General features: G+C 39.8%; 1 protein-coding gene across 8 annotated transcripts in view; it reads right to left on the bottom strand.

The window, feature by feature from the left end:
• The window catches only part of LOC109928364 (small integral membrane protein 29-like), an 83997-nt gene that overhangs the window by 19310 nt on the left and 40329 nt on the right, over window positions 1–24358 (bottom strand). For 5 of the 8 annotated variants that reach the window (XR_007264129.1, XR_007264128.1, XM_048607857.1 and 2 more), the window contains exons 2-4: window positions 13697–13867; window positions 10386–10755; window positions 10265–10290 (exon numbers count right to left, since the gene is read on the bottom strand). Coding sequence is in view for 5 of the 8 variants with exons in the window: in XM_048607857.1 (XP_048463814.1) it covers window positions 10265–10290; window positions 10386–10499 (140 nt within the window). In the remaining 3 variants the exon portion in view is untranslated. Of the gene's footprint in view, window positions 1–8420; window positions 8518–10264; window positions 10291–10385; window positions 10756–13696; window positions 13868–24358 lie in introns of all 8 variants that reach the window. The other 3 variants (XR_007264130.1, XM_048607860.1, XM_048607859.1) reach the window with 3 other exon arrangements.

Here is a 24358-nt window from a genome sequence, read left to right as displayed (position 1 = left end):
AATCCCCGGGACCTGATCAGGTGTACTCTAGAACTCTATGGGAAATGAGAGAAGGGATTGCTGGGCCCCTTGTTGAGATATTTGTACCATCAGTAGCCACAGGTGAGGTGTCAGAAGACTGGAGGCTGGCTAACGTTGTGCCACTATTTAAGGTAGGTGGTAGGGAAAAGCCAGGGAACTATAGACCGGTGAGCCTGACATCGGTGGTGACTAAGTTGTTGGAGGGAATCCTGAGGGACAGGACTTACATGTATTTGGAAAGGCAAGGACTGATTTAGGATAGCCAACATGGCTTTGTGTGTGGGAAATCGTGTCTCATGAACTTGCTTGAATTTTTTGAAGAAGTAATGAAAAGGACTTTTGAAGACAGAGCAGTGGACGTGATCTATTTGGACTTTAGTAAGGCATTCGGTAAGGTTCCTCATGGTAGACTGGTTAGGAAAGTTCCATCAAATGGAATAAAGGGAGAACTAGCTATTTGGATACAGAACTGGCTCAAAGGTAGAAGACAGAGGGTGGCGGTAGAGGGTTGCTTTTCAGACTGGAGGCCTGTGGCCAGCGGCATGCCACAAGGATCAGTGCTAGGTCCATTGTTTTTTGTCAATTAGATAAATGATATGAATGTGAACATTGGAGGTACAGTTAGTAAATTTGCAGATGACAATAAAATTGGAGGTGTAGTCGACAGCAAAGACGGTTACCTCAGAGTACAATGGAACCTTGATATGATGGGCCAATGGGATGATAAAAATGGCAGATGAAGTTTAATTTAGATAAACGTGAGGTGCTGCATTTTGGAAAGGCAAATCAGGGCAGGACTTATACACTTAATGGTAAGGTTCTGGGGAGTTTCGCTGAACAAAGAGACCTTGGAGTGCAGGTTCACAGTCCTTGAAAGTGGAATCGCAGTAGATAGGTAGTGAAGGCAACGTTTGGTATGCTTGCCTTTATTGGTCAGTACATTGAGTATAGGAGTTGGGAGGTCATGTTGCGTCTGTACAGGACATTGGTTTGGCCACTTTTGGAGTATTGTGTGCAATTCTGGACTCCCTGCTATAGAAAGGATGTTGTGAAACTAGATTTACAAGGATGTTGCCAGGGTTGGAGGGTTTGAGATACAGGGAAAGACTGAATAGGCTGGGGCTATTTTCCCTAGACTGTCAGAGGCTGAGGGGTGACCTTATAGAGGTTTATAAAATCATGAGGGACATGGATAAGGTAAAGAGACAAGGTCTTTTCCCCGGGTGGGGGAGTCCAAAATTAGAGGGCATAGGTTTAAAGTGAGAGGAGAAAGATTTAAAAGGGACCTAAGGGACAATTTCTTCAGGCAGAGGGTAGTGCATGTATGGAATGAGCTGCCAGAGGAAGTGGTGGAGGCTGGTACAATTATAACATTTAAAAGTCATATGGATGGATATATGAATAAGAACAGTTTAGAGGGATATGGGCCAAATGCTGGCAAACGGGACTAGATTTATATAGGATGCCTGGTCTGCATGGACGAGTTGGACCAAAGGGTTTGTTTGCATGCTGTATATCTCAATGACTCTATGACTCTTTATCAGAACTTACCTACACATCTGATAGCTTCTCACCGAAGGCTTGCACGGGACAAGAACACAATCAGAAAAGATTTAGAATGAAACCTCACAGAAATATCAGGAACACATATCATGAAGCTTTATGGACTTGCTTCAACTCCAGTTCTTTGACAACACCAAGCTAACTATCAATCAGAACCTTTTACTTCCTAACTTCCACCATACATTATGGTTATCAGTATTGCATATCGACAATTAAAGCTGAGAGGACTAAAGTCTCTATCTGTATCCATCAATGGAGGAATAGTGCTCATGTAATCATGCTAAAATCTCTAAATGGTTTTCTTCTTCTGCAGGATGGAGTGCCAGTGGTGAATACCTGGCATAAGGCTGCTACCAACTTTGAGGAAAAGGTTGCAAAGAATGCAGGCAAACGAGGGGAGCATGCCCGCGCTGAGGGTGAAGGCAAACTGGATGTGTGAAACCATCTAGCCAGAAAGTCTCCAAACTGCAGATCTCCCACATGCCCATCAAGCGTAATAATAAAACTTGGGTAAGACTGGCAGCTCACAACATTAATAAATGTTTGTTTTTCTGACAGCCTCCAGATCTAAAAAAAGGTCCAGACGAGGAAAGAACCTGCAGGCAAATCTTCCAGTCCCATATAGTAAAACTGAGGAGGAACAATTGGAACCATTGGAGGAAACATCATCAAGGCATTCCACCTCACACTGACCATCATACAGACTTCCATTTTGGTGGGTAATGTATCCAGAATAGGCTCAGAATCATAGTCTGGTGAGCACAGCGCTGACATGCACCCAAAACTACAAGATGAAGAAACAGCTGAGGTCTCCTCTGGCAACTCAGGACAGTTGGAAAACAGGCCCCAACTGAGCTCAGTATAGATAATGAACCTCTGCACTTGGCCATTAATGATCTTACAGAGATATTGGGGCAAGCAAAGGAATATCTGGCAGTAGTGACAGAGATCACATGCAGACTGGAGTGTAGAGCATCAGACTGCTCAACCTTTGGGTGATACTGTGGCTCCAACATGCAAGTGCATGGCTATCTCCAAAGACATATGAGTAGTCACAGTGGGCAGCCAGGTCTAGCAGAATAGTCAGCATATGCTGGATATGTGCTTGGATCTTCACTCCATTGCACAAGCAATGGATACTTTTGTTTAATGATCCCGATCCCTAAAAGAGTAAGATGCCATTGTACACCAACAGGGAGGAGCAATTGCGACTGCTGAGGTGACACCAAGAATTAATGGTAGGAAAAGAAAGATGAAAAAGTACTGAAGCCACTTTGGGCGTTCTTCTGTACAGCAGGACATTTCAAACAAATACAGCCCTTTAGACAACATTCCTGTTGTCTATTTCTATCTGATAAGATACCTAATCGATGATGTTTTCCTTTATCGACTACCTTGAGAATTGTTCATTATGCTAGACATGCACGTGCATCATCTGCAGCAGTAAAGCTCTTATTCACCACTGTTCTTTGGGAAGAACGTAATTTTGGGAAGCAGGAATTTAAGCAAGATGGATGAGATTACGAAGTCATTCAGCATAGTGTCAGCCATTTACATCTCTATGATAGCGGAATAAACCACGTGAACTAAGCCTGCAGAACTCTATACTGATGCACTGGCCAACAAGTTATTGCTGCAAAGAGAAAAAAAAAATCCATAAAAAAGAGAGTATTTAAGTTTCACAGTTATAAGACAAGAGTTCATTGAGGACAGGAGTTCCTCAGCACAACAAATTGCCTATAATTTCAGAGCCTCTATAAATGTTCATGCAAAGTCATTTGACCTCAATTCCAGCTGCTATCAGGTTCTCATGTTTCTGTCTGTCTCATCTCACTACTGCTCTGACTCCTTTAGCATCCTCATCAACAACTCTGACTCCCTCAGCATCTTCATCACACATTTCTTCTCCCTCTCCAAAGAGGCATTTAGTTGGTCCATCATCCCCTCTTGTAAGTTCCCAACCCACCACACAACTAGGTTGTGCAGCGAATGTTCCTCCTAAGCAGTCTGGGCAATGGATGCACATCTTCAGAAGGCTAACTGTCTGTTCAATAATGGCCACAGGGGGTGTGCTATTTGCTATCAGTCTGAGTACTGCGGTTGTTAGCGAAGCTTTTTGCGAGCTTGTGCATGTGCACAGCAAACACTCAACATGGGAGTTTGGCAGAATATAAGCTTTGTGACAGTTCCCTGGTTAATGTGTGCACACTGACAGGAATTGTTACCTCTGCTCACAAACTAACTGGAAATTGAGGAAATGAAATCCCTTTCTGCTCTAGAATTTGGCTGGATGATGGCATGGAACTCAACATGCACATAGTTAACAGTCACTTATACCCGAGGGAACCTAGTGATGGATTCAAGCCTGACATCTCTGGCACTGTGTTCTGAGGAACGGTCACTGGACCCAAAACGTTAACTCTGATTTTTCTTCACAGATGCTACCAAACATGCTGAGCTTTTCCAGCAACTTCTATTTTTGTTCCTGATTTACAGCATCCGCAGTTCTTTTGGTTTTTACCTCTGGCATCTTGACTTCTCTGGGTCAATGATGAACGGGCCAAACTGTATTTCTTTTCTGTAAGGGTCATTGATGAACTCTCAAATGCATTTGTGAACTGCCAGTTGAGAGCTACCACACGTCCCCAGCTGTGGTCTGAAAGAAGCCAATGGTGAGTTAGTGCCGCTGTGATTTTCAGTGGCACTGGCATAACGTTTCTTCTAAAGCCTAGTGGCTGCAGATCTGCTTACAGTAAATGACACATGTAGGTGATGGCTTCTCTAGTCAAGTGAAGACTGTCTTTCATTCATCTGCAAGCAACAGCAATGCATTTTTTATAACTTCAGTAAATTAGTGATTGTTGCTGAAGGCCCGTGTTCCTCTCTTCATGTGCTGTTTGCTCAGCTACAGCTGCAGCCTCCTGAGCCCCATCTCTGTCCCCAATCTCTTGTGATTGCTCTTCCCTCTTTTGCATCCTTATCAATGCAAACACAGCTACCAGATTAAGTAGGTCAAACCTGTGGCATGGAAATACGATCTGTGAAGAAATATCTGTAATGAAATGGGAAGTTTCCATTTGAGATGTGATACCGTTAATGTAACCTTTGGGCCTTTATCAGGCTGCTCATGTGGAGGGTGATAGACATGGCTACAGGGCAGGCTATGATGAAGTAGATCCTCTATGACCAATGACTGATGACTGCCCTTCTTAATGCTGTCATTGCGAAGTATTAGTGTCTTTCATCTTTACTTTTTGATGCATGTGGTGATTAGCACAATGTCACTCTTGTCCTGCAAAATTCTTTGTGAGGCAGCCATACAACCTTGCAATGAACAACTTACATAATGGTTCTTTGTTCATGTCCTTAACTTTCACTTGTATGGGTCTCAGAATTGTCGTCCATAGTTTAATTCACACTAACACCACACTCACACCCTCAGTGCTTGTTAGGTGCCCTTCGTGTCAAAGATTAATGAACAACAGGGCATGGTGGGAGGTAGTTGTTTGCAGCTTAAACTCCTTACATGCCTAGACTTACAGCAAGTGTTTCTTTTCAGTGCAAAGGCCTTAACTGAGTGATCACACAGTAAATTTTCTACCTTTCTGTTTCTATTGCCTCAGTTAGGTGTGATTTTGGCATGCAGTAACACGGGCAATCAGATCTGTAGCTCCTTTCTTTTGCATTGCACATTTTCAAAACCATTATTTTGGAAAATGGTATTGCAAGATATGTATCAGTTAACTTTTCATTCCAGTCTTTCACTCTCTACCCTCCCCATTTTCCATCACCGACTGATCATAGAATCATACAGTACAGAAGAGGCCTTTCAGCCCATCAAGTCTGCGCCGCCAAAAATACACTACTACCTAAACTGGCCCCATTGCCTTGAATGTTATGACACTTCAAGTACTCATCTAAATATTTTTTAAAGGTTGGGAAGTTTCCCACCTCAACCACTCTCCCAGGCAGTGCATTCCAGATCCCCACCACCCCATGGGAACAAAAGGTTTTTTCTAAATCCCTCTAAATCTCCTGCTTTTCACTTGAAAATTGTAGCCCCTTGTTATTGACCCTTTGACTAAGCTGCGTTCTATTCACCCTGTCCATGTCCCTAATATTGTACACCTCTATCAAATTCCTGCTCAACCTACTCTGCTCCAAAGAAAACTCAAGATTATCCAGTCCCTCCTCTCCTTCTCCTTTCCTCTTCCATCCCTTCTGTTCTTCTGTCTTATAATCTTCCCCTGTAGTTGTCCATCTCCTTGGATATTGCCCTTTTCCTGAGCCTACTTCCATCCAGATCTTCACCCTTACACGAGCCTAGTATTTTTTTAAACTCGGGGTGTGGGTGTCGCTGGCTGGGCCAGCATTTACTACCCATACCTAGTTGCCCTTGAAAAGGTGGTGGTGAGCTGCTTTCTTGAACTGCTGCAATCCATCTGGTGCAGATACATCCACACTATCATTAAAGAGGGAATTCCAGGATTATGACACAGTGACACTAAAAGGAAGGTGATAATATTTCCAAGTCAAGATGACGCATGGCTTGGACAGAAACTTGCATGTGGTGGGGTCCCTATGTATTTGCTGTCCTCGTCCTTTTGCATGGTAGTAGTCACAGGTTTGGAACGTGCTGTCTAAGTAGTCTTGGTGAATTTCTGCAGTGCATCTTTTGGATAGTACACACTACTACAGTGTTGGTGGTGGAGTGAGTGAATGTTTATGAATGTTGTGCTTCTCAAGCAGGCTGTTTTGTTATAAATGGAATCAAGTTTCTTGTTGGCGGAGCTGCCCTCATCCAGGCAACCAAATTCTTGCCAACCAAACAAAAAGACCCAAACAAAAAGTTCGGAGGAAGAGTCACCGGACCCGAAACGTTAACTCTGTTTTCTCCTCCACAGATGCTGCCAGACCTGCTGAGCTTTTCCAGCAACTTTGTTTTTGTTCCTGATTTACAGCATCCGCAGTTCTTTTGGTTTTCACTTATCCTGACTCTCTGCTTTCTGGTAGCCAATCCTTTATAAACAAACAAATAACCCTTAATCCCATGTGATCTTATCTTGCATATTAACCTTCTGTTCAACACCTAATCAGAGGCCTTCAGGAAGTCCAGATATACTACATCTGCAGGATCCCCATTATCCATATTACTGTTACAGCTCCAAAGAACTCAAGCAAATTAGGCAAACACATGATTTATACTTCATAAAAGAACGCTGACTCTGGTGGAGCTAGCTGATAATAGCTAGCCCAGTTCAGTTTCTGGTCAATGGTAACCCCCCAAATGTCAATAGTGGGGAATTCAGTTATAGTGATGCCATTGAATGTCAAGGGACAACGGTTAGATTCTCCCTTGTTGCAGGTGATCTTTGTCTGATGCTTGTGTGGCACAAATGTTACTTGGCAACTTGTCAGTCTAATCCTGAATATTGTCCAGTTTTTGCTGCATTTGGACATGGACCGTTTCAATCTCTTGAGGAGTCACATACGGTCATGAACATTGTGCAATCATCAAAGAACATTCTCTCTTCTGACCTTATGATGGACAGAGAGTCTTTGATGAAGCAACTGAAGATGGTTGGGCCTCAGACAATACCCTGAGAGACTTCTACAGAAATGTCCTGCCACTGCTGAGATAACTGATTTCCTTTAACCACAACTGCTTTCCTTTGTGCCAGGCATGACTTCAACTAGCAGACAGATTTCTCCAGATTCCCACTGACTTCAGTTTTGCTAGGGCTCCTTGAAGTCACATTGTCAGATGCAGCCTTAAAGTCAAGGACAGTAACTGTCACCTCATCTTTAGAATTTAGGTCTTTTGCCATGCTTGAAGTATGACCGTACTGAGGTCAGGAGTTGAGTGGCTCCGGGGGAAGCCCAAACTGAGTGTCAGTGAGCAGGTTATTGCTTAGCAAGTGCTGTTTAATAATGCTATCAATGACACGTTCTATCACTTTATTGATGATCAAGAGTAGATTGATGGGGTGGTAATTGGATTAGTCCTGCTTTTTGCGTACAAGACTCAGCCTGGGAAATTTCCACATTGTTGCGTAGATGCCAGTGTCGTAACAGCACAGGAACAGCTTGGCTAGCGATGAGGTAAGTTCTGGACTACAGTAATGTTGCTGGAACATTGCTAGGGCCAAAGCCTTTGCAGCATCCAGTGTCTCCAGCTGTTTCTTGACATCACATTGGAGTGAATTGAATTTAGTGAAGACTGGCACCCATGATTCTGGGGACCTCTGGAGTAGGCCTAGATAGATCATCTTTTATTCATTCAGGGAATGAGGGCGTCACTGGCTAGAATAGCATTTATTGCCCATCCCTAATTGCCCAGAGGGCAGTTATGAGTCAACCACATTGCTGTGGGTCTGGAGTCACACGTAGGCCAGACCAGGTAAGGACGGCAGTTCCTTCCCTAAAGGACATTAGTGAACCAGATGGGTTTTTCTGACAATCCGCAATCGATTCACGAATGGATTCATCTGCTCGGCACTTCTGGCTGAAGATAGTTGCAAATTCTTCAGCCTTGGGTTTTGCACTTATATGTTGGCCTCCCCCATCCCTATCATTGAGAATAGGAATGATTGTGGAGCCTCCTCCAGTGAGCTCATTGTTCACCACCCTTCTTGACAAAAAGTTGCAGGGCTGCAGACCTTAGGTCAAATCTGTTGGAATCGCTCAGTCCTGCCTATCAATTGTTGCTTATGCTGCTTGCTTGTAAATAGTTCTGTTTTGTAGCCAGGTTGACACATAGCACACTTTAATTGTGCCTTGTGGATGATGGAAACTCGGGAAATGAGTTACTCACTGGAGAATACTTAGCCTCTGACCTGCTCTGGTAATCTCTGCATTTCCAGTCAATAGTAAGCAACAGGATGATGATGGAAATCAGTGATGATGATACCATTGAAGGGGAGTCAAGGGGAACTGAAATGAAAGGAACAACAGCTCAACAATAATCCTGCACTTTTCTTAGAAAATAATCTTTTGAAGTCTCATTTTATATCAACTGCTATTCAATCAATCAGAACATCCAAAACGAACAATGTGCTCTCTAAGTACAATAACAATTATTTGGGAAATGATGCCTAATCAGATGAGAACTGATTCATGATTAACCAGTTGAGCACGCTCTGTCTGATGGTGCTTGCAGTTCATATATTTAGTGTTTTGCTTTATTAAGATTGAGGTATTTCGTGGTTGCCATTATTTCTACAATAAGACACTAAATCATTATCCTACATCATCACAAGTTGGAATAATCGTCTTGATAACCAGACTCTTATTCAAAATGACTTAGCCTCAGAACATGATCATTTCTGCACTTGCAATTTTGGGTAAGGACCACTACGAAACAGCACAACTCTCAAAGGAATGCCACAATCAGGCCCTGATGGCCATCATGAAACATATAACAAAGGATAACTACCTCTCCAGTTGTAAAAAGTCATGGTAGCAATGTTTGAAGGAGATAGAAAATTGAAAAGGAAATTAAGCCAAAACCACTCTCATTCGAGAGTGCCATTTTTAGCTAACTTTTGTGAACGAAGTCATACAGGTAGCCATGTTGACTCAGATTCTAAATTTAAAGAAATTTAGTTACATAAAAACATTATCAAAGAAATATTGTCCTGTCGATCTAAATATAGACCCTTAACAAGCCGTGAATATTTAGAATTGCTGTAGATAGTACACTGTTTCACATCTTTTGACATTTGTATAAACAGTTCAGTTAATAACAGGATGCTCCACATCCTAAATGAAAATCACAGGCCATGTCTTCTCCTTTGTGCAATGTAATGACTCATGTGTGTCCAAATTGCTGCTGAGATCTTTCCTGTTTCATTCATAAGGAAGTCATGTCCATAGAATTATTAGGCAGGAACATGAAAACATGTTATATCTAAAGACAGAAGCCAGAACCAAAGCCCATTAAAACATATAGCAATTTATCAAGGGTAAATAATTAAGAATAGAAAAGTATAAACTAACAATATAATACTTAAAGCTGTTTATAACTAAATTGATTTTAAGCTCACTGAATTTATTTGCACATATGTTTCAATTTTGTAAAGATTACTGCTCTTCCAAATAACAAGTTATCAAAAAAACGTACTAAGGATTCTTTTAAAAATCAAGACAAACAGTAACTTGGTCTTTGATGAATCAACTGCACATTTAGCTCAATCACTTTTCATCAGGAAATCAGAGTTCCTCATATCCTGCAGGAAGGAAATGCTGGCAGTAGCTGCTGTCAGCACTGCACCAGGCTCTTGACTCCCTCTACTTCCGACATGTGGTAATCACAGTCTCCATGCACCACACTGATCTATTTAAAATGCTACCTCTCCCTCACCTATTACCAGGTCAGTATCTTGCAACAGAAAACCAGCATTAATAATCGGCATATGGAAGTCTACAGGGCAGAAATGATATCAAAATAGAATCAATCTACAGGCTATTTCTATGATAAGTGCAGAAACTATGTCAAGTTTCTTGGATGATAATCAGAAATGAATCATAATTAATGACTTTGAAGTACTAAGGATCTCACCTTCCCTCTACCTTCCCATTGCTGCCATGCCTGTCAACAAATATCTACACTTTTTACAACTAATCGTGTTGTAAGTGAACAAAATTATTTAAGAAAAATTTCCCTTTAAAATTGTCTTACCTGCGTCTCTTTCGAACATACTTTATCTGGCAAAAAAAAACAATAAAGACATATTAAAAGTATTATATGGTAAATCCATAAATTGAAGAACATGTTGAAAAGGTGTTTTTAAAAATGTTACCACTACAACTGCAATGCCAATGACTGCTATAACTATAACAGGAATCAGCATGAATCCTAAGATTGATGCACTGTGGTTACTGTCAGAGGGGGTGCTAGCTGTTTGATTGGGCATGACACTGTTCGGTTTGCTGATGTGTTGAAAGTAGGTTTTCTTTTATACTTCTGCTTGATTGCTGGTGTGTCTGGAAGTTTTTCTTAAAATTAAGTCGTGCAATCTTTTCATGGTGTATTGTTTGGAGCGTTGAGTACTGGAACATCCGTCATCTGGTCATCAGGAAAAATTCAAACAGAACATGAAGCGATCGAGATTCTTTGTTATTCTGTTTCACCCATGATTATGATGTGGTCAGTCAGCACCCTCAAATAGGCTAAAAATGAAAGACAGAAATAATTTAAGACTTGTGCAAGATGTGGGTTTTGGAAAAAGACCTTATTAAACAAAGGTTAAACTATCAAGCACGGCGATATCCATTTCAACTTTTCAAATGCCATCATATAAGTGGACAGAAGCTATAAATTTCAGTGACAGATCACATTCCAATGTTGCACGCTTGCACTTAACAAGAAAGGAAACTTTTGCAGCTGTCACATTGTTTATCATTGCTTTGCAGGTAGGTTTAAAGTATGGCATTTACTGTTCTTGTAGAGTTTAAACAAAAATGTCAGCATTCTTATGGCTTTGATTGAAGTAATATTAATAGATTAGCAATTCTGAAGTCTGGGGATGGAGTGCTGCCAGAAAGAAAAGAGAAACTACAGTGACCTGAGGACTCTAGCTCTTAGATGTGATATCACTTTCTTTACACTGCAACCTTGCGACTTGACCACACCCCTGGAATAAGAGTTTATACTGAAACATGTAATATGTTGACCCACAGCACTTCACACATCATGGATCTTCCATTTATAAACCCATTAAACAAATCTTTGTTAGCAAATCAAGATCGTATGGTATCTGCAGCTGAGATCCACAGATGATTCAGAGTTTGAATTTATTCAGCCTCTTTATGTAGGAAAATACCCCAGGGTGCTTCGCAGATGCATAATAAAGAAAATGAATGCAGGACCAAATAAAGAAACATTCTTTAGGATGGCTAAAAGCCTGATTACAAACATAAATGTTTTAAGGCAGGTTTTAAAGGAAGGGTAAGATGGAAAAGCAGAGGAGTTTAGAGAGAGAATTCCTCAGCATGAAGTCTGTGTGGTTAAGGCACAGATGCCGATATTGGAGTAAATGCACAAGTGACCACATAGAAGTACAGAGTATTTGGTGGGGGTGGGGGGTTTGGGTACTGCAATTTCTGAATTCTGCAAATGGCAGGAATGAGGCAATGGAGGGAATTAAATCCAGGGATGAGAATTTTGAAAGACACAGAGACCAGGAGATAAAAGTTATAATTGTGTGCAACTTGTCATAAAATAAACTGAACAGAATATCAAGTGACCTACAATTTCGAGGATGAGGATATATTATAATAGATTAGAATATTTGAGTCTGGTGGTTATAAATGTATGTTAAGAGGGGAGCTTCAGCATCAAATGGATTTAAGTAGGGAAAAAAGTGAACAGAGTTATAAAACTGGAAGTAAATAATCTTTGTGCTAGAAGATATGGGGTCAGAAGCTGTACTTGGAATCAAGATACATTGAATGGCCAAGCTTCAGGAATACTTTTATGTTTACTGGAGTAATTAAATTCAAATTATTTGTGTTTCACTATTCATCAGATCCAATATTCTGTTGGGATTTAAAAAAAAGAATTAGCTTTTGTTCTCTCATGAGCTCAAATGTCAAATGGCAAATAACTGATTCTTAATTGTAAAATCTTGTCCTGGCTTCCAGTATGGGGAGGCATGTTCAGCCCTGAAATATCAACCAGTGAGCTAGCCAACGACCACCGTATTAAATCCCACCCAGAGAGGCTACTGAGTGATACAGATCTAAGTAACTGGACAAAATTTAGGCAGGTGGGAGAGTATAATGTAGGAAAATACATTATCCACATACAAAGGGATCTAGATGAAACAAGAGTTAGCATTCAGTTAACACAAACAATTAGGAGGCAAATGGATTTTTGCTTTTACTGCAAGGAGAAACATACGGAACTCTTGCTATAACTGTAGAGGACACTGGTGATACTACATCTAGAATACTGCATATAGTATTGGTCCTTGTATCTGGAGGGGAATACATGTGTTCTGAGCGAATTTGCTAGGTTGATTCCTGGGATAAAGTATGAAGATGCCTTATGGGAATTGGTTCAGCAGGTTGGACCTGTATTCAACATGGTTCGGAAGAACAATGTGATTTTATCAAAACATAAGATTCTGAAGTGGCTTGATAAGGTAGATGATAAGAGGAAGTTTCCCCTTGTGAGGGAACCAGGGGATATAGTTTCAGAATAAGGATTATTTGTTCAAAATTGAAATGAGGAGGAATTTCTCCTTCCAGGGAATCTCTACCTTAGAGTGTTGTGGAGGCTGAGTTATTAAATATTCATGGCTGAGTTAGACACATATTTGAACCACAGAGAAGGAACGGTTAGGGGAAACAGGGAAGAAAGTGGAGGTGAGGACAAGATCAGAACAGCCTTGATCTCAATGAATAGCAGAGCAAGCTTGAAGAACAGTGTGGCTTACTCCTGCTCCTTTCTGCTATGAGATTCAAGGTTTACTCAGCAGACTTGTTCCCCAGTAGAAACTAAATTAAAAACATAAAATTAATCTTCTGGGCCTTTTCTAACACTGTATCTTGCTCCTGCCAAGTACTGCATGGTAGTAGAACTAACAGTGCCCCAGTCCTTAGCTTGCATTGCACACTTGGTCCAGATGACAAAATCAGACCTCAATCTACATTGTTAAATTAATAGCCTTCTACCTTCCTGTGGGTATCCTTCTCAACAGCTCAAAAGAGCAGGTTCACGTTGGGACAACAAGAAAGAAGAAGGATCAGAGCAGTAAGCAGCTGTTACATTGAATTCCCTCCCTTCACAAGTTTTATGCCTGGCGAAGGCAATAAAATCCACATATTGCAGATGAAGTAAAACTTTCCATTTATAAAATATAGTGGAATAATAACATAAAAACAAATGTTTTCTTTCTCTCTGGCAATGGTTTTTTAAGGAAAAAGGACTTGAGAGAAGTAGAAACCAATATCTGGCTATGAAAAAGTAAATCTTTGAAGAGAAAACAGTGCATGAAACCAAAAACAGAATAAAACCCCTATTTCACCTTCCTCCTCACACTACCCCAAGAAAATAATGAAATACAAAGCTGGGAGTCATCCTTCCCATCATCTTGACAGTCCTTACCATGCAGACATTGTCGTCCACTCATTTGGAGTGCAAATGTCAGTGTAGATTGGTCCAAATGGCTTAATTTTGTGCAGTAGACTTTATACAAATTCTTTGTAATTCACTTTTTACTGGGAAATGATTCCAAGAATTGCACGTTCCTGTACCTCTTTCAAGTGGCTCTTATTCCTGTGGGAACATGGATATTGATTCTCAGGACAGATTTCAATGTTTTTGTTGTTATATGTTACAAAAATCACAGCAAGTATGTTCTCATTGCAAATCTGGACTCTTAAAGCCAATTGTAGAAACCTGCTCCTCTCTGACTGTGATAAACTAATGTGGCACATATCAAGGGTAGAATTTTGAACCTTCCAGGTCTGGATGGATTAGCTATTTACCAGACAAAATTGTCAATTTATCAGTTAAGCCTTGCTTTATTTTCTTAAATGACCATGTTTCAATAAAGAAAATTTAGGGAATCTCACATTTATCCAGTTTTCTTTCATCTTTGGCTATTACTCCGTGATATAAACTACATCCGATCCCTGTCTGGATACTGATTTCTAATTTGCTTTCTCTGCAATCCACATTTTAAAAAAACACCAGTTGGCAAGCTGATCTTAGAAACTCAGTGTGTATGAAACTACAGAGAAATGGATGCCTTCATGGCATGCTGGGTTGTGGCAAAGTGATCTCTGACCAACATAGGTTACTGTGCTAATATTTCAGGCATATGCATTTATAACTGGCTAAAATTATGATTTGAAACATTTCAAATGTGAGCTGCTTTTGTAAAATATGTAAAGACAATGCCATAACAGCACAAACTTTAAACATAATTAGCTTGTTAATGTTAAATATTAAAGTAGCCCATTTAAGCATGTTGGCTTCAGTTCCAAGGGAAGTTCCAAGTAAACACAGAAAAATGTACTTTGATTTGAGTTAACTGGATATTAAAATAGTTTATATTTCTACCAGCACATTCTGCACAAGTTTTCTTCACACAATACAATTTATTTTTCCAGCCGATGACCGCATGAACATTAATTTTAGTGTGACTAAAGGGTTAGCATAAATCAGCTGAGAAACCAATAGACTTATCCTGTGTGCAAATGAGTGTTCCTAGCCTATTTGTCAGGCAGTGATGTCTCCTGGTAGTAAGAAGGATAAACTAGACCTTGTGGATCATCCATTTTAAAGTCAAAATGGACCAGACATGCACCAGTCACCTCTGTCGAGATTGACCACGAATAACAGAGAAGGTCAGGTAAGCACCTTGTACATTTTTGACATGTTGGATTGTTTACTTTATCTTTATAGCTAAGTAACTCTGCAAGTCTAAGAGTTGTATGGCAAGTGAAAATGGAGGTTGTTTTAAAAAGGGATGAGGAAGAAAAAGCTCTTTACTTATCAGATGTGAAGTTTATTTATCCAAGATAAAGCAGCACTGAGTAATTGAAGGTCAATTTAATTTGATAAGGAATGACAAACTCTAGACACAGATAATTAATCTTACAAATAATATTGATACTATTTTTTGACAATTCCCACCTTCACATCTGCTTTCAGTATCAATCATTCCCAGAACATTTTGATCATCTCATAATCTCAACATAACATGTAAATTGGTAAAGGAGGACCTACAGTTCATTGATCTTGTAATGGGTTACAGTTGAGTAAGGTGTAAGATTTTTTTTTTAAATTAAAAATTTAACAATAGGAAGACGCTGTTATATTTCAAATTATTTAAGATATATAATTTTTCATTATAGTAATTAAGATGTAATGAAAAAATTATAATAGTATACTGTCTTATATGTCACTTCTTAGAAAAATAATTATTATTAATCTGTAACCAGAATAAATATGCTAATTTAATTAAAAGGTTTTCAATTGACAGATTTTGTCATAATTCCCAGCCATAACTTAAAGAGTATAAGAATATCATTCATTAAGTTCAGTGGCAATGGGTCTAAAGAATGCAAGTACACGTACAGTTTAGAAGTACTATTGTTGTTAAATATTTTGGGCATATTATAGACAGAAAAAGCCAAAAGATAGAATCTTCATTATGGAGCCTTAGTTTCAAAGCAGGCTTGGAAGTGGGTATCATGTCTGCTCAGAGTTGGGGCTAGTATTTCTCTCACGATCACACAATTTTCAGCTTATTATGTATGAATGTGAGTACTCGCGCGAGCAACATGGTAAATTTTATGATCCAGAAGGTGGGCAGGAAGTCTTCGTCCCTACCAGGTCCTGCCAAGGACTGAGCGCTGTATTAGAAGGGCACCTGGGCAGGCATTCACGCATTCCAACCAGGAAGATCACAGATGCATGTGTTGTGGCCCCCACCTTCCCCAGAAATGTCGCACAGCAAACAGAAATTAGTCCATGAATCAACGACGCCTCAATTAGGGTTCTCCTGTGGGTCTTCCAGGAAAGGTACCAGCTTCTCTTACCCAGGGATGCAAACAGGAGACAATCCCCTTGACCTGTATGGACCAAACCAAGGTGGTAGTACAGGTCAGGACCTGTGAACCTCACAGAGGAACCTGAATCCAGTGCAGGAGGAATATGAATGATCTCCTGTGTCTCATAAGAATAAGTGGTACTATTTACTCACTGCAAAATGACACTCAACATCTGTGCAAGGGCACAGGCACTTCAGATAGGATGATTATATGCAAACCTTAGCACCAGTGGAAAAATGGCAGCATGAGGTGGCTATCACAACATTTTACCAGTCCATAGGCAGTGAGCTTTTAATCACTTACTGGGGAGGACTCAGAACCTGCCATGACTCACAAAGTGCTTATTCACTCATTACAATGATTCTCAATCCATCTTTATACCTGTCTGAAGGACAGGAGTTCATTACAGGATGGAACACTCACAAACTGGTGGAGTACCAGACATCACGTTAAAGCAAATTACTGCAGATGCTGGAATCTGTACTGAAAACAACAAATACTGGAGATCACAGCAGGTCAGGCAGCATCCATACAGAGAAAGGAAGCTCACGTTTTGAGTCTAGATGAGTCTTCATCAGAGCTGAAGTGAAGTGTGGAGGGGATAGCATTTATGCTATAGTTGGCTGGGGGTGTGAGGAATTATTTAGATAGAGAAGTATGCACATTCACAAGCTAATTTCTCCTCTCCATTCCAGGTAGCAGTGATCAAAAGAGCAAAAGAAAGAGGAATCACCCTCCCTTAAATCCCCCTCCACCCCCAAGTCTGCAGCTGTTCCACCAACTTGGGAGGATGAAATTTCCAAAACCTCACAGCATGCATCAATATGACGTTCATCTGTGCCCTGTGTACAGAGACATTCACCTTGGTGAGTGTACTACCATATTTGAAGTCCCAATCTGGTTGGCATATCAAGAGAGACAGGTCAACAGCCAACAATGGAAGCTACAGCCAACATCTCTGACACTTGGAGGATTGCTGGAGATGAGCCTCCTGCTCAGCCCAAAGCAGTTGTGGCTCTGGCATGGAAAGGATAAAAGCCAACTTGGAAACCCAGGTCCACCGGACAGATATGCACCTGGACCTGCAGTCTGTTCCTGTAGCCATGGTTGTAGTGCACCAATGACAAGACAAAAGGGAGCTAGTAAAGCACTTCATTCTTCCTCCAGGTGCCACTCCTACTCAAGGCACCCATTGAGAGGTAAAGTGCTAGGCATGTAAGATTTGTCTCAGGATATGCCAGAGGTGCTCTAGCCCCCTACCTCCCCTCTGTTTGCAGAGACCATCTGTCCAGACTCTTAGTGAGCTGTGGCCTTCTGGCCTTCAATCCCCAGAAGGTGCCTGCCAAGGTCACAGTCAACAGAGGGTCAGAACAAGCTGCCCTCCACCTTCCTTGTGGATATTGGGGCAACACCTAGTGGTCGTGGTTGGTAAAGAAAGGAGATGTTTTGAGGGCATAGGTGTTCATTCAATGTACATGTTCTGCAATGCTATAAATATATCATGACTGCCCCAGACATCTTTTTGTTCCTCGATTTATACTGCATATAAGTTTACTGTAGTTCCATTATGCCACTAGGTGCTGACATGGCTGGCTGAAATGAAAGTGAAGCATCTGTCCCATCAGAATGCAATGTTGTCATTCAGCAACAGTCCAGTTCTTGTACCACATCATCAGCAAAAAGTGTGCCTAACATTGTGGTCATTACCTGGCAAAGGGCAAGCTGTCTTTTGGAGATTGCAACCATGTTTGCAAGATTAATTTCAGGGCCTTGTTGGATGTGGTACCAGTGAAGAGAATTGGCCTGTGTTAACCACATTGTGGAGAATGCAGACATAGAGATAATCTCAATCATGAGTAATGAAGAACTATGACCAGGCTCAGCAGGGCAGGAAAATTAAAGATCTTTTCCTTAGCTTGTCTCTCCATTGTCAGACAAAACATTTTCAGAATAAGAACTGGGGAATACACTATTGATATATAAAGGAGGAGTGGTGGAAAGAAGAGTTTGGAATTGAAATTGTTCTGACCATAGTGTGGTTGGGACACTGCCACTGAGGATGCTCAACTAGTAGAACAGTAAAGTCAAGGAATGGAAAGATCTCTGGGACAGTACAATGTTCAGGACAAAAAGTGACAATTCATATCAGCTATGATGTAGAAGAACTGTGGAGCGTAATCCACAGTTGAAATGGCATAACTTGGCTACACTTTGGAATCTCGATATGTCCTATGTCTACCTTACAAAGTTTTCAGCAAAGCACAGTCCACATGTTGAGAACATGGCATGGTGACACCTCAGCAACTAGTTTGGTTGATGCAAGGCCAATACACCTGTTTCGCTCTGAAGTCATTGAAATATAGTGTTCTGCACGAACAGTTCTGCACAATGCGTGGAAAGACTAGGTGGTTCTATGCTGCTTGACACCTCAAAGGGTTCACAGTACCAGCATTTTAAGCTGAAAAGAGCTCTTTTTACAATTAAAGATAAAAGTTAAACTTAGGTAACTGAAAGATGTGTATCCAAAAGAAGAGATAGTGTGCTCCCAGGAAGCAGATTTCAAAATGTTCAATAGGTGAAACAGTTGTCTGTAGCTCACTCAGCCTGAAATCTGCTCTCAATAAGGTTTTCCCACACTTGTCAGCTTCACTCGTAGATTATCCTGGTTCCTTCCTGTCCTTAAGTAACCTCCTTCATGACCATCATCTTCCCCTTCTTCACATGCAAGTCTGAAGCTTATGGCTGCTGTTGCTACTCCTCTGCTCTGGTTCATCCTCAGCTGCTGAATGGTCAAAAGGGCAGGGTTCATCTGTGCCAATTCACTGCTGGTTTTAGCAGATCTGTGAATATAGCGCATTAATGCGCAGTCAGCATGCTTGAGATTTGCCTTCCAAACATGCTCCATGACAAGTGCACCTCACCTAGCATTTTTTTCTCCCCTGTCCTTCTCCTCAAACTGTATCCACCATTGTGAGGTCCATTTTGTGTGGTCCCAGAGGACACCGCCTTGAAGTCAAACATCGAAGTGCATGAAGACACTGTGCATTGCCTAGAGTACTTAAAGCATAATAGTACACAAGCCCATACATAAAGTCAGCTTCTCTTCAGTGAAGTTGCAGCATAATTGATGATGCACTGGACACCCAATTCTCTGTGAGGTAACCTTCTCAGTGAACACCCTGAACAAACTAAGCCAGGTTCAGACAAGACAGAAATATACCATGATGCCAATTCTTCCACCCAATTTTACCAAATGGACAGTGCCCCACCCTTAGTAGGCCATGCTCCTCCTTTCCCTACAGTCTGGTATCTGAAGGCATGTATTTCTTGAGTGGGTAGAACTTAATTGAGAGTGAGCACTTAATTAATGAGGTGCAAATTCATGCAGACAAGCTTTCCAACACCTGCAATCTGGAAGGTTGACTCTTCTTTTAAGATCAGAGAATTTAATTAGTAAAGTTCATCCCTTTGACAAGATTCTGAATTTTTGACCCTTGCCCAATTAAGTTGTTCCAGCTGCCTTTCCTCATGCTTCCTCCATGACCAGAAGATTCTTTCATAGTTACAATTAGAAATATTAAAAGCTTAGGTTGTATTCTCCAGAACAGATTAGATTGACATGAGATCTATGTAAGTTTTGAATATTGAAAGGGGTTGAGACAGGAAACAATGAAAGATTTCCAATGGTTGATTGATCAGTAATAACAGATAATAAATATGGCATCTCAAACTTAAAAAGCCTCTCGGTACTTCATAAACAGGTATAAGAAAATGGTGGAGGAAATGAGTATTGAGAACTCGTTTTAAGATGAAGTAGTTTATGAAGGGTGGTATCAATAACAAAGGAGATGATAAACAAGTAGAAATTAGTGTGGGACAAGATGTGAGGAGCAGAGTTAGGGACAAGTTGTAATTCACAGTAAGTGGAAAAAATAGGAAAACAATCATGGAAAGAATCAGAATAGCCATATTTGGGAGTGACAAAGCCTTATATAAGAATCTGAAGGAGGAATGGACACAGGTGATGTTGTGAAGATGGAGGTCAAAACTTATTACCAGTTGAGGAGTTGTTCAGAACTCCAACACTGCAAACAATCTGGTTTAGCCTGATAATACGCCTGGGAAGAGTGAAAGTTCAATAGGAAGGAAATGGAGATGGCCTTGGACAATAATTTTGATCATCCTGATCTCGAGCTGCAGAAAGCGGCAACTCATTCAAGATTTGATACCAGTAAGCCAGTTTAACAGCATCATTATGGGATCAAAAATGGAAGTGAAAATCAGTCAGGTATCTCGAGCATACATAAAAACCGAACCTGTAGGTAAGGATGAGGATACATTAAGGATAGTTCATTCAGGGAAGCTGACAGCACCAGAGAGGCAAGATAGACTATTGCTGCAGATGCACGGTAAAATTGGAGTAATTTCCATCCTGAGTTCCTATATTTTATAGCCTCCCAGTTGGAGCTATTTTTCTGCCTGTCTCAGTAATTCTTATCTGCTCATACAAAAACGATTATAATTGGATTTTTGGGACAATGAACAAAGAGCATGTTATGGAGTGGTAAGCAATAAAGAACACTGCATATTTCTAAGTTATGTAAAGGTGAAGTCATCAGCTGTGGCTCTCCCTCAGATTTTATTTGCTTCCTTTTAGCTGATCTTTTACTCAGTATCATAGTATAGCTGAAATCAGGAATTAAAGGGTTAGGAACAATGCTAAAAACCTAGCTTAAAAATTTATGGAGTTACAAACAACAACTACCAAATAGTTTTACTCTGATAGCTAGGCTAAGGAGACTACAATGCCCAAACGGCTACATTCGGTTGTGTGCATCTTAGCTCAACATAAGGTTCACTTCTGGCATCCAATAAATCGTGCACACAGCTATAAGAATTTTAATGAGATCCAGTTTGAATTAGTCATAGAACTTTAAGTTTTATTTTCAATGGTTACAACTGAAGCTTGCAAATTACTTCTATAGCTTCTTTCATGATATCAATCTCAAATGCAACTTTATGACGACTGTGAATAATTATTGTCCTTATTTTTCACATTAAACAATTCTTCAAATTTACATAATTTACAGGTAATAAGATGACAATAAAAAAAAACTTGAGGGAGTAAAACAAAAAATATTGAAGAACAGTGCAAACAACAAAAAGTACTGAAGAACAGTGCACATCCTACCATCAGAAGGTTTTATACAATTTTGTGGATAAATATCCAGTGACCACCTACTCTGCAAATCTGTAAAGAAGTTCAAGCATCAGGCTACAACATCTGGCAAGTTCTTGTGGATTATAAATTTCTTTTGGAAGTGAAAACCATATCCTGCATCAGGTCTCAGTGGGGTTTAATGCTGTCAGAGTACACTGGGTTTGTTTTGATCTGCATGCAGTAACACATATAGCATTCAGTTCTCACTAATAACATCCCAGTGTCTGGTGTGCACAAATCCAAAGACTTCTAATTAAAGGTTAGCTTTAACCAAATACAGATCCACAGTAAAACACATGCAAGTTATTAACTCTGTTAAGGAACTGCAAGTTGAGTGTGAAGGGTACTACAGAATACAGAAGCTTTGTAGTATTCATCAATCTGAAGATCAACAGCACATTTTAAAGTTCCTGAACTTCTGTGTCAGCACATGCTTTGTATGTACAGTGAATATAAACAATGTGTTCAAATGCGTAACAAATTGCAAGATTATTTGTTCTATTTTAGAATATTTTGTCCATTTGTCAATTACTTCTATTGAATGATGAACAAAAATACTTCTAATGAATGTATTCCAATTTCATTTCTCTTGCCCCAAAAATCTCATTCATAACTGCTAATGAGTCCAAGAGAGAGAAAAATGAGGCAACAATGTAATTGCTTGCAGAACAACTACATATTTGAAATAGTAAACATCTGAGCCCACGTGACAAAGCACAAGTTCATGATGAAAACCAGTTCATCTAGTTCCGGATCTTTACTGCACAGAGGCAGTGAAAGTTCCATTGTTTGATCCCGCTGTTAGTTTCACTGAGACTCTCCCACACATTTCCAATAACAAACCCCATAAAACTGTTTGTGGAGGTGTAGAGAGAATGAGTGGGTATGAAAATTCTGCAGGCACCAAGAAAAGCTACTACACTCTACAAGTGCCTGATCCTGAGACACAATTTGTGTGGGGTAATTTCAGGGTGTGGCTGGATATAAAGTTGGTGACAGACATTAAGTTTATTGAGGAAAAAACTTAAGAAATGACTTATGGATTAGTCAGCAATTTGCTTTATTTTGATCTCCGGACTCTTCAATGACTAACTGTATAGTAACAAATTTGGCAACATTTATAATTCCTTTAGTACTCAAGTCATCTGAACAAAAATGTTCAATAGGATATAGACCATGAAATTATAATTGAATAAAATTCACTGTTATTGTCCTGTACTCAATTTTCTCATCTGAAGAATCAGACTACAAGAAAAAACAAAACTGACTGATTACAATCTTCTATCAAAAACTTGATCAGCTTTTAATGAACTTACTTATGTATACTGATTTATTTTTTCCATGTTAATTTATTACACTTGCCCTTTCAGCCCTTCGCTCAATGCACTAGAGAATCATGTGCTGTTCTATAGGTACAATGCTCTGCTGTAATCCGAGATAGGAATTCTTTATTCTTGAGCCTATTCAGATTATCCAATTATGATAGGCATCCCAAATTAGTTCAACCTTGTCCTAACCTAATATAAACTAGGGCTTTCAACAAGGGCTACCAAATAGTGAATAGAAACTCCGAGTGATCAGCCCCCTTCTTTTACAGCACAAAGATCCACAATGCCAAAATGAGCAGCACTCCCACAATTATTCTGATTGGAATAAGTTTATTCAGTAAAAGAAATAGGGTCATTGAATCTCAGATTTTCCAAGTTTACCACATGGTACATTTATTATTGAAACTATTGGCTGGTTTACATGCATTACTCCACTGCAGAAGTAGATGAATATTGTTCAAGGAAATACAGAGCATAGTCTCCAATGCAATATAATAAAAAATAACATTTCCCAAAATAACCTTTAATTATCTTATTCAAATGCAGTAAATCTACAGAATCTTTTTATTTCAAAAATATACTTTATTCATAAGAATATCTTTATATACATACATACATAGTCACTGAAGCCAGTAAAGTTTAAAAAATTGCTTAGGAAGCATTGTCTCAAATTAAAAGACTGGCCATATAAGACTGAGATGAGGAGAAAATGTCTTCACATAGAAGGTTATAAATTACTGGAATTCTGCTTCCTATTGAACTGTGAATGCTATTGTGCATTTTTCAAGCACGAGATCAACAGATTTTGGGAACCTAAAGAAATCAGAAGGGAAATGGGAATTGAACAGGAAAGTGAAGTTGAGGTCATGATCTTAATAACTGGCAGAGATGGCTCAATGGACATACTCCTGCTCCATGTCTTACGTTTTCAGCATTAAATCTGTGAACTAAAATGAGATCAGAAAATATACAGCAGATCAAAACACATTATAAAAAGAAAAGTTGGCCATATTTGAAATATTAACTTTTGTCTGTTACTGGACCAGAGGGGTCAGATAAGAGGCAATGTTGGGCCATACCAAAAGTAAACCTCTCTTTAAGATACTGAATACTAGATGCAGTGTTTTTCCAATATTTTCTCCTTTAAATTATAAAGAGTTTTTTCTTGATGTTAGGGGTTAGATTACTATACTGACAACAATTTGCACCTTACATTTAATATATAGAAACACTGCAAAATGATTTAGAAACAAGGAAGCTGGTCACAAGGGTTAAAGAAAGTGAACAAAGGCATGATGGAAAAATCTAAGTTTTGAGTAGATTTTGGAAGAGGGAGAAATATAGCAGGTAAAGATTGGAAAGTGAATTTCGAGATGCTGAAGTTTAAATTTTAAATTCTTTTCCTGGGATGATAAGATTTGAGAGAAAGGAGGATGGCATTGTAAACCAGAAATTACAGTAATGGAGAGCAAGTGTCTAGATAAAGCAAAAAAGATTGTCGTCATAGGGCAGAGAAAATTTATGGTTCAATTTATGTACAAGGGTGAAAAGTTTGAAACTGTTTGCAATCTTGGGGTCATTTGATGTTGAGATGAGCTTCCAACCACACATATCCATCACTGAGACTGTCTATTTCCACAGACTTTGCCTTGCTCCA

This window comes from Rhincodon typus, chromosome 18 (assembly GCF_021869965.1).
Source record: "Rhincodon typus isolate 14 chromosome 18, sRhiTyp1.1, whole genome shotgun sequence".
NCBI classification, from domain to species: domain Eukaryota; kingdom Metazoa; phylum Chordata; class Chondrichthyes; order Orectolobiformes; family Rhincodontidae; genus Rhincodon; species Rhincodon typus.
Note: the sequence above shows the minus strand (reverse complement) of the source record. Positions and strands in the feature narration are given on the sequence as shown.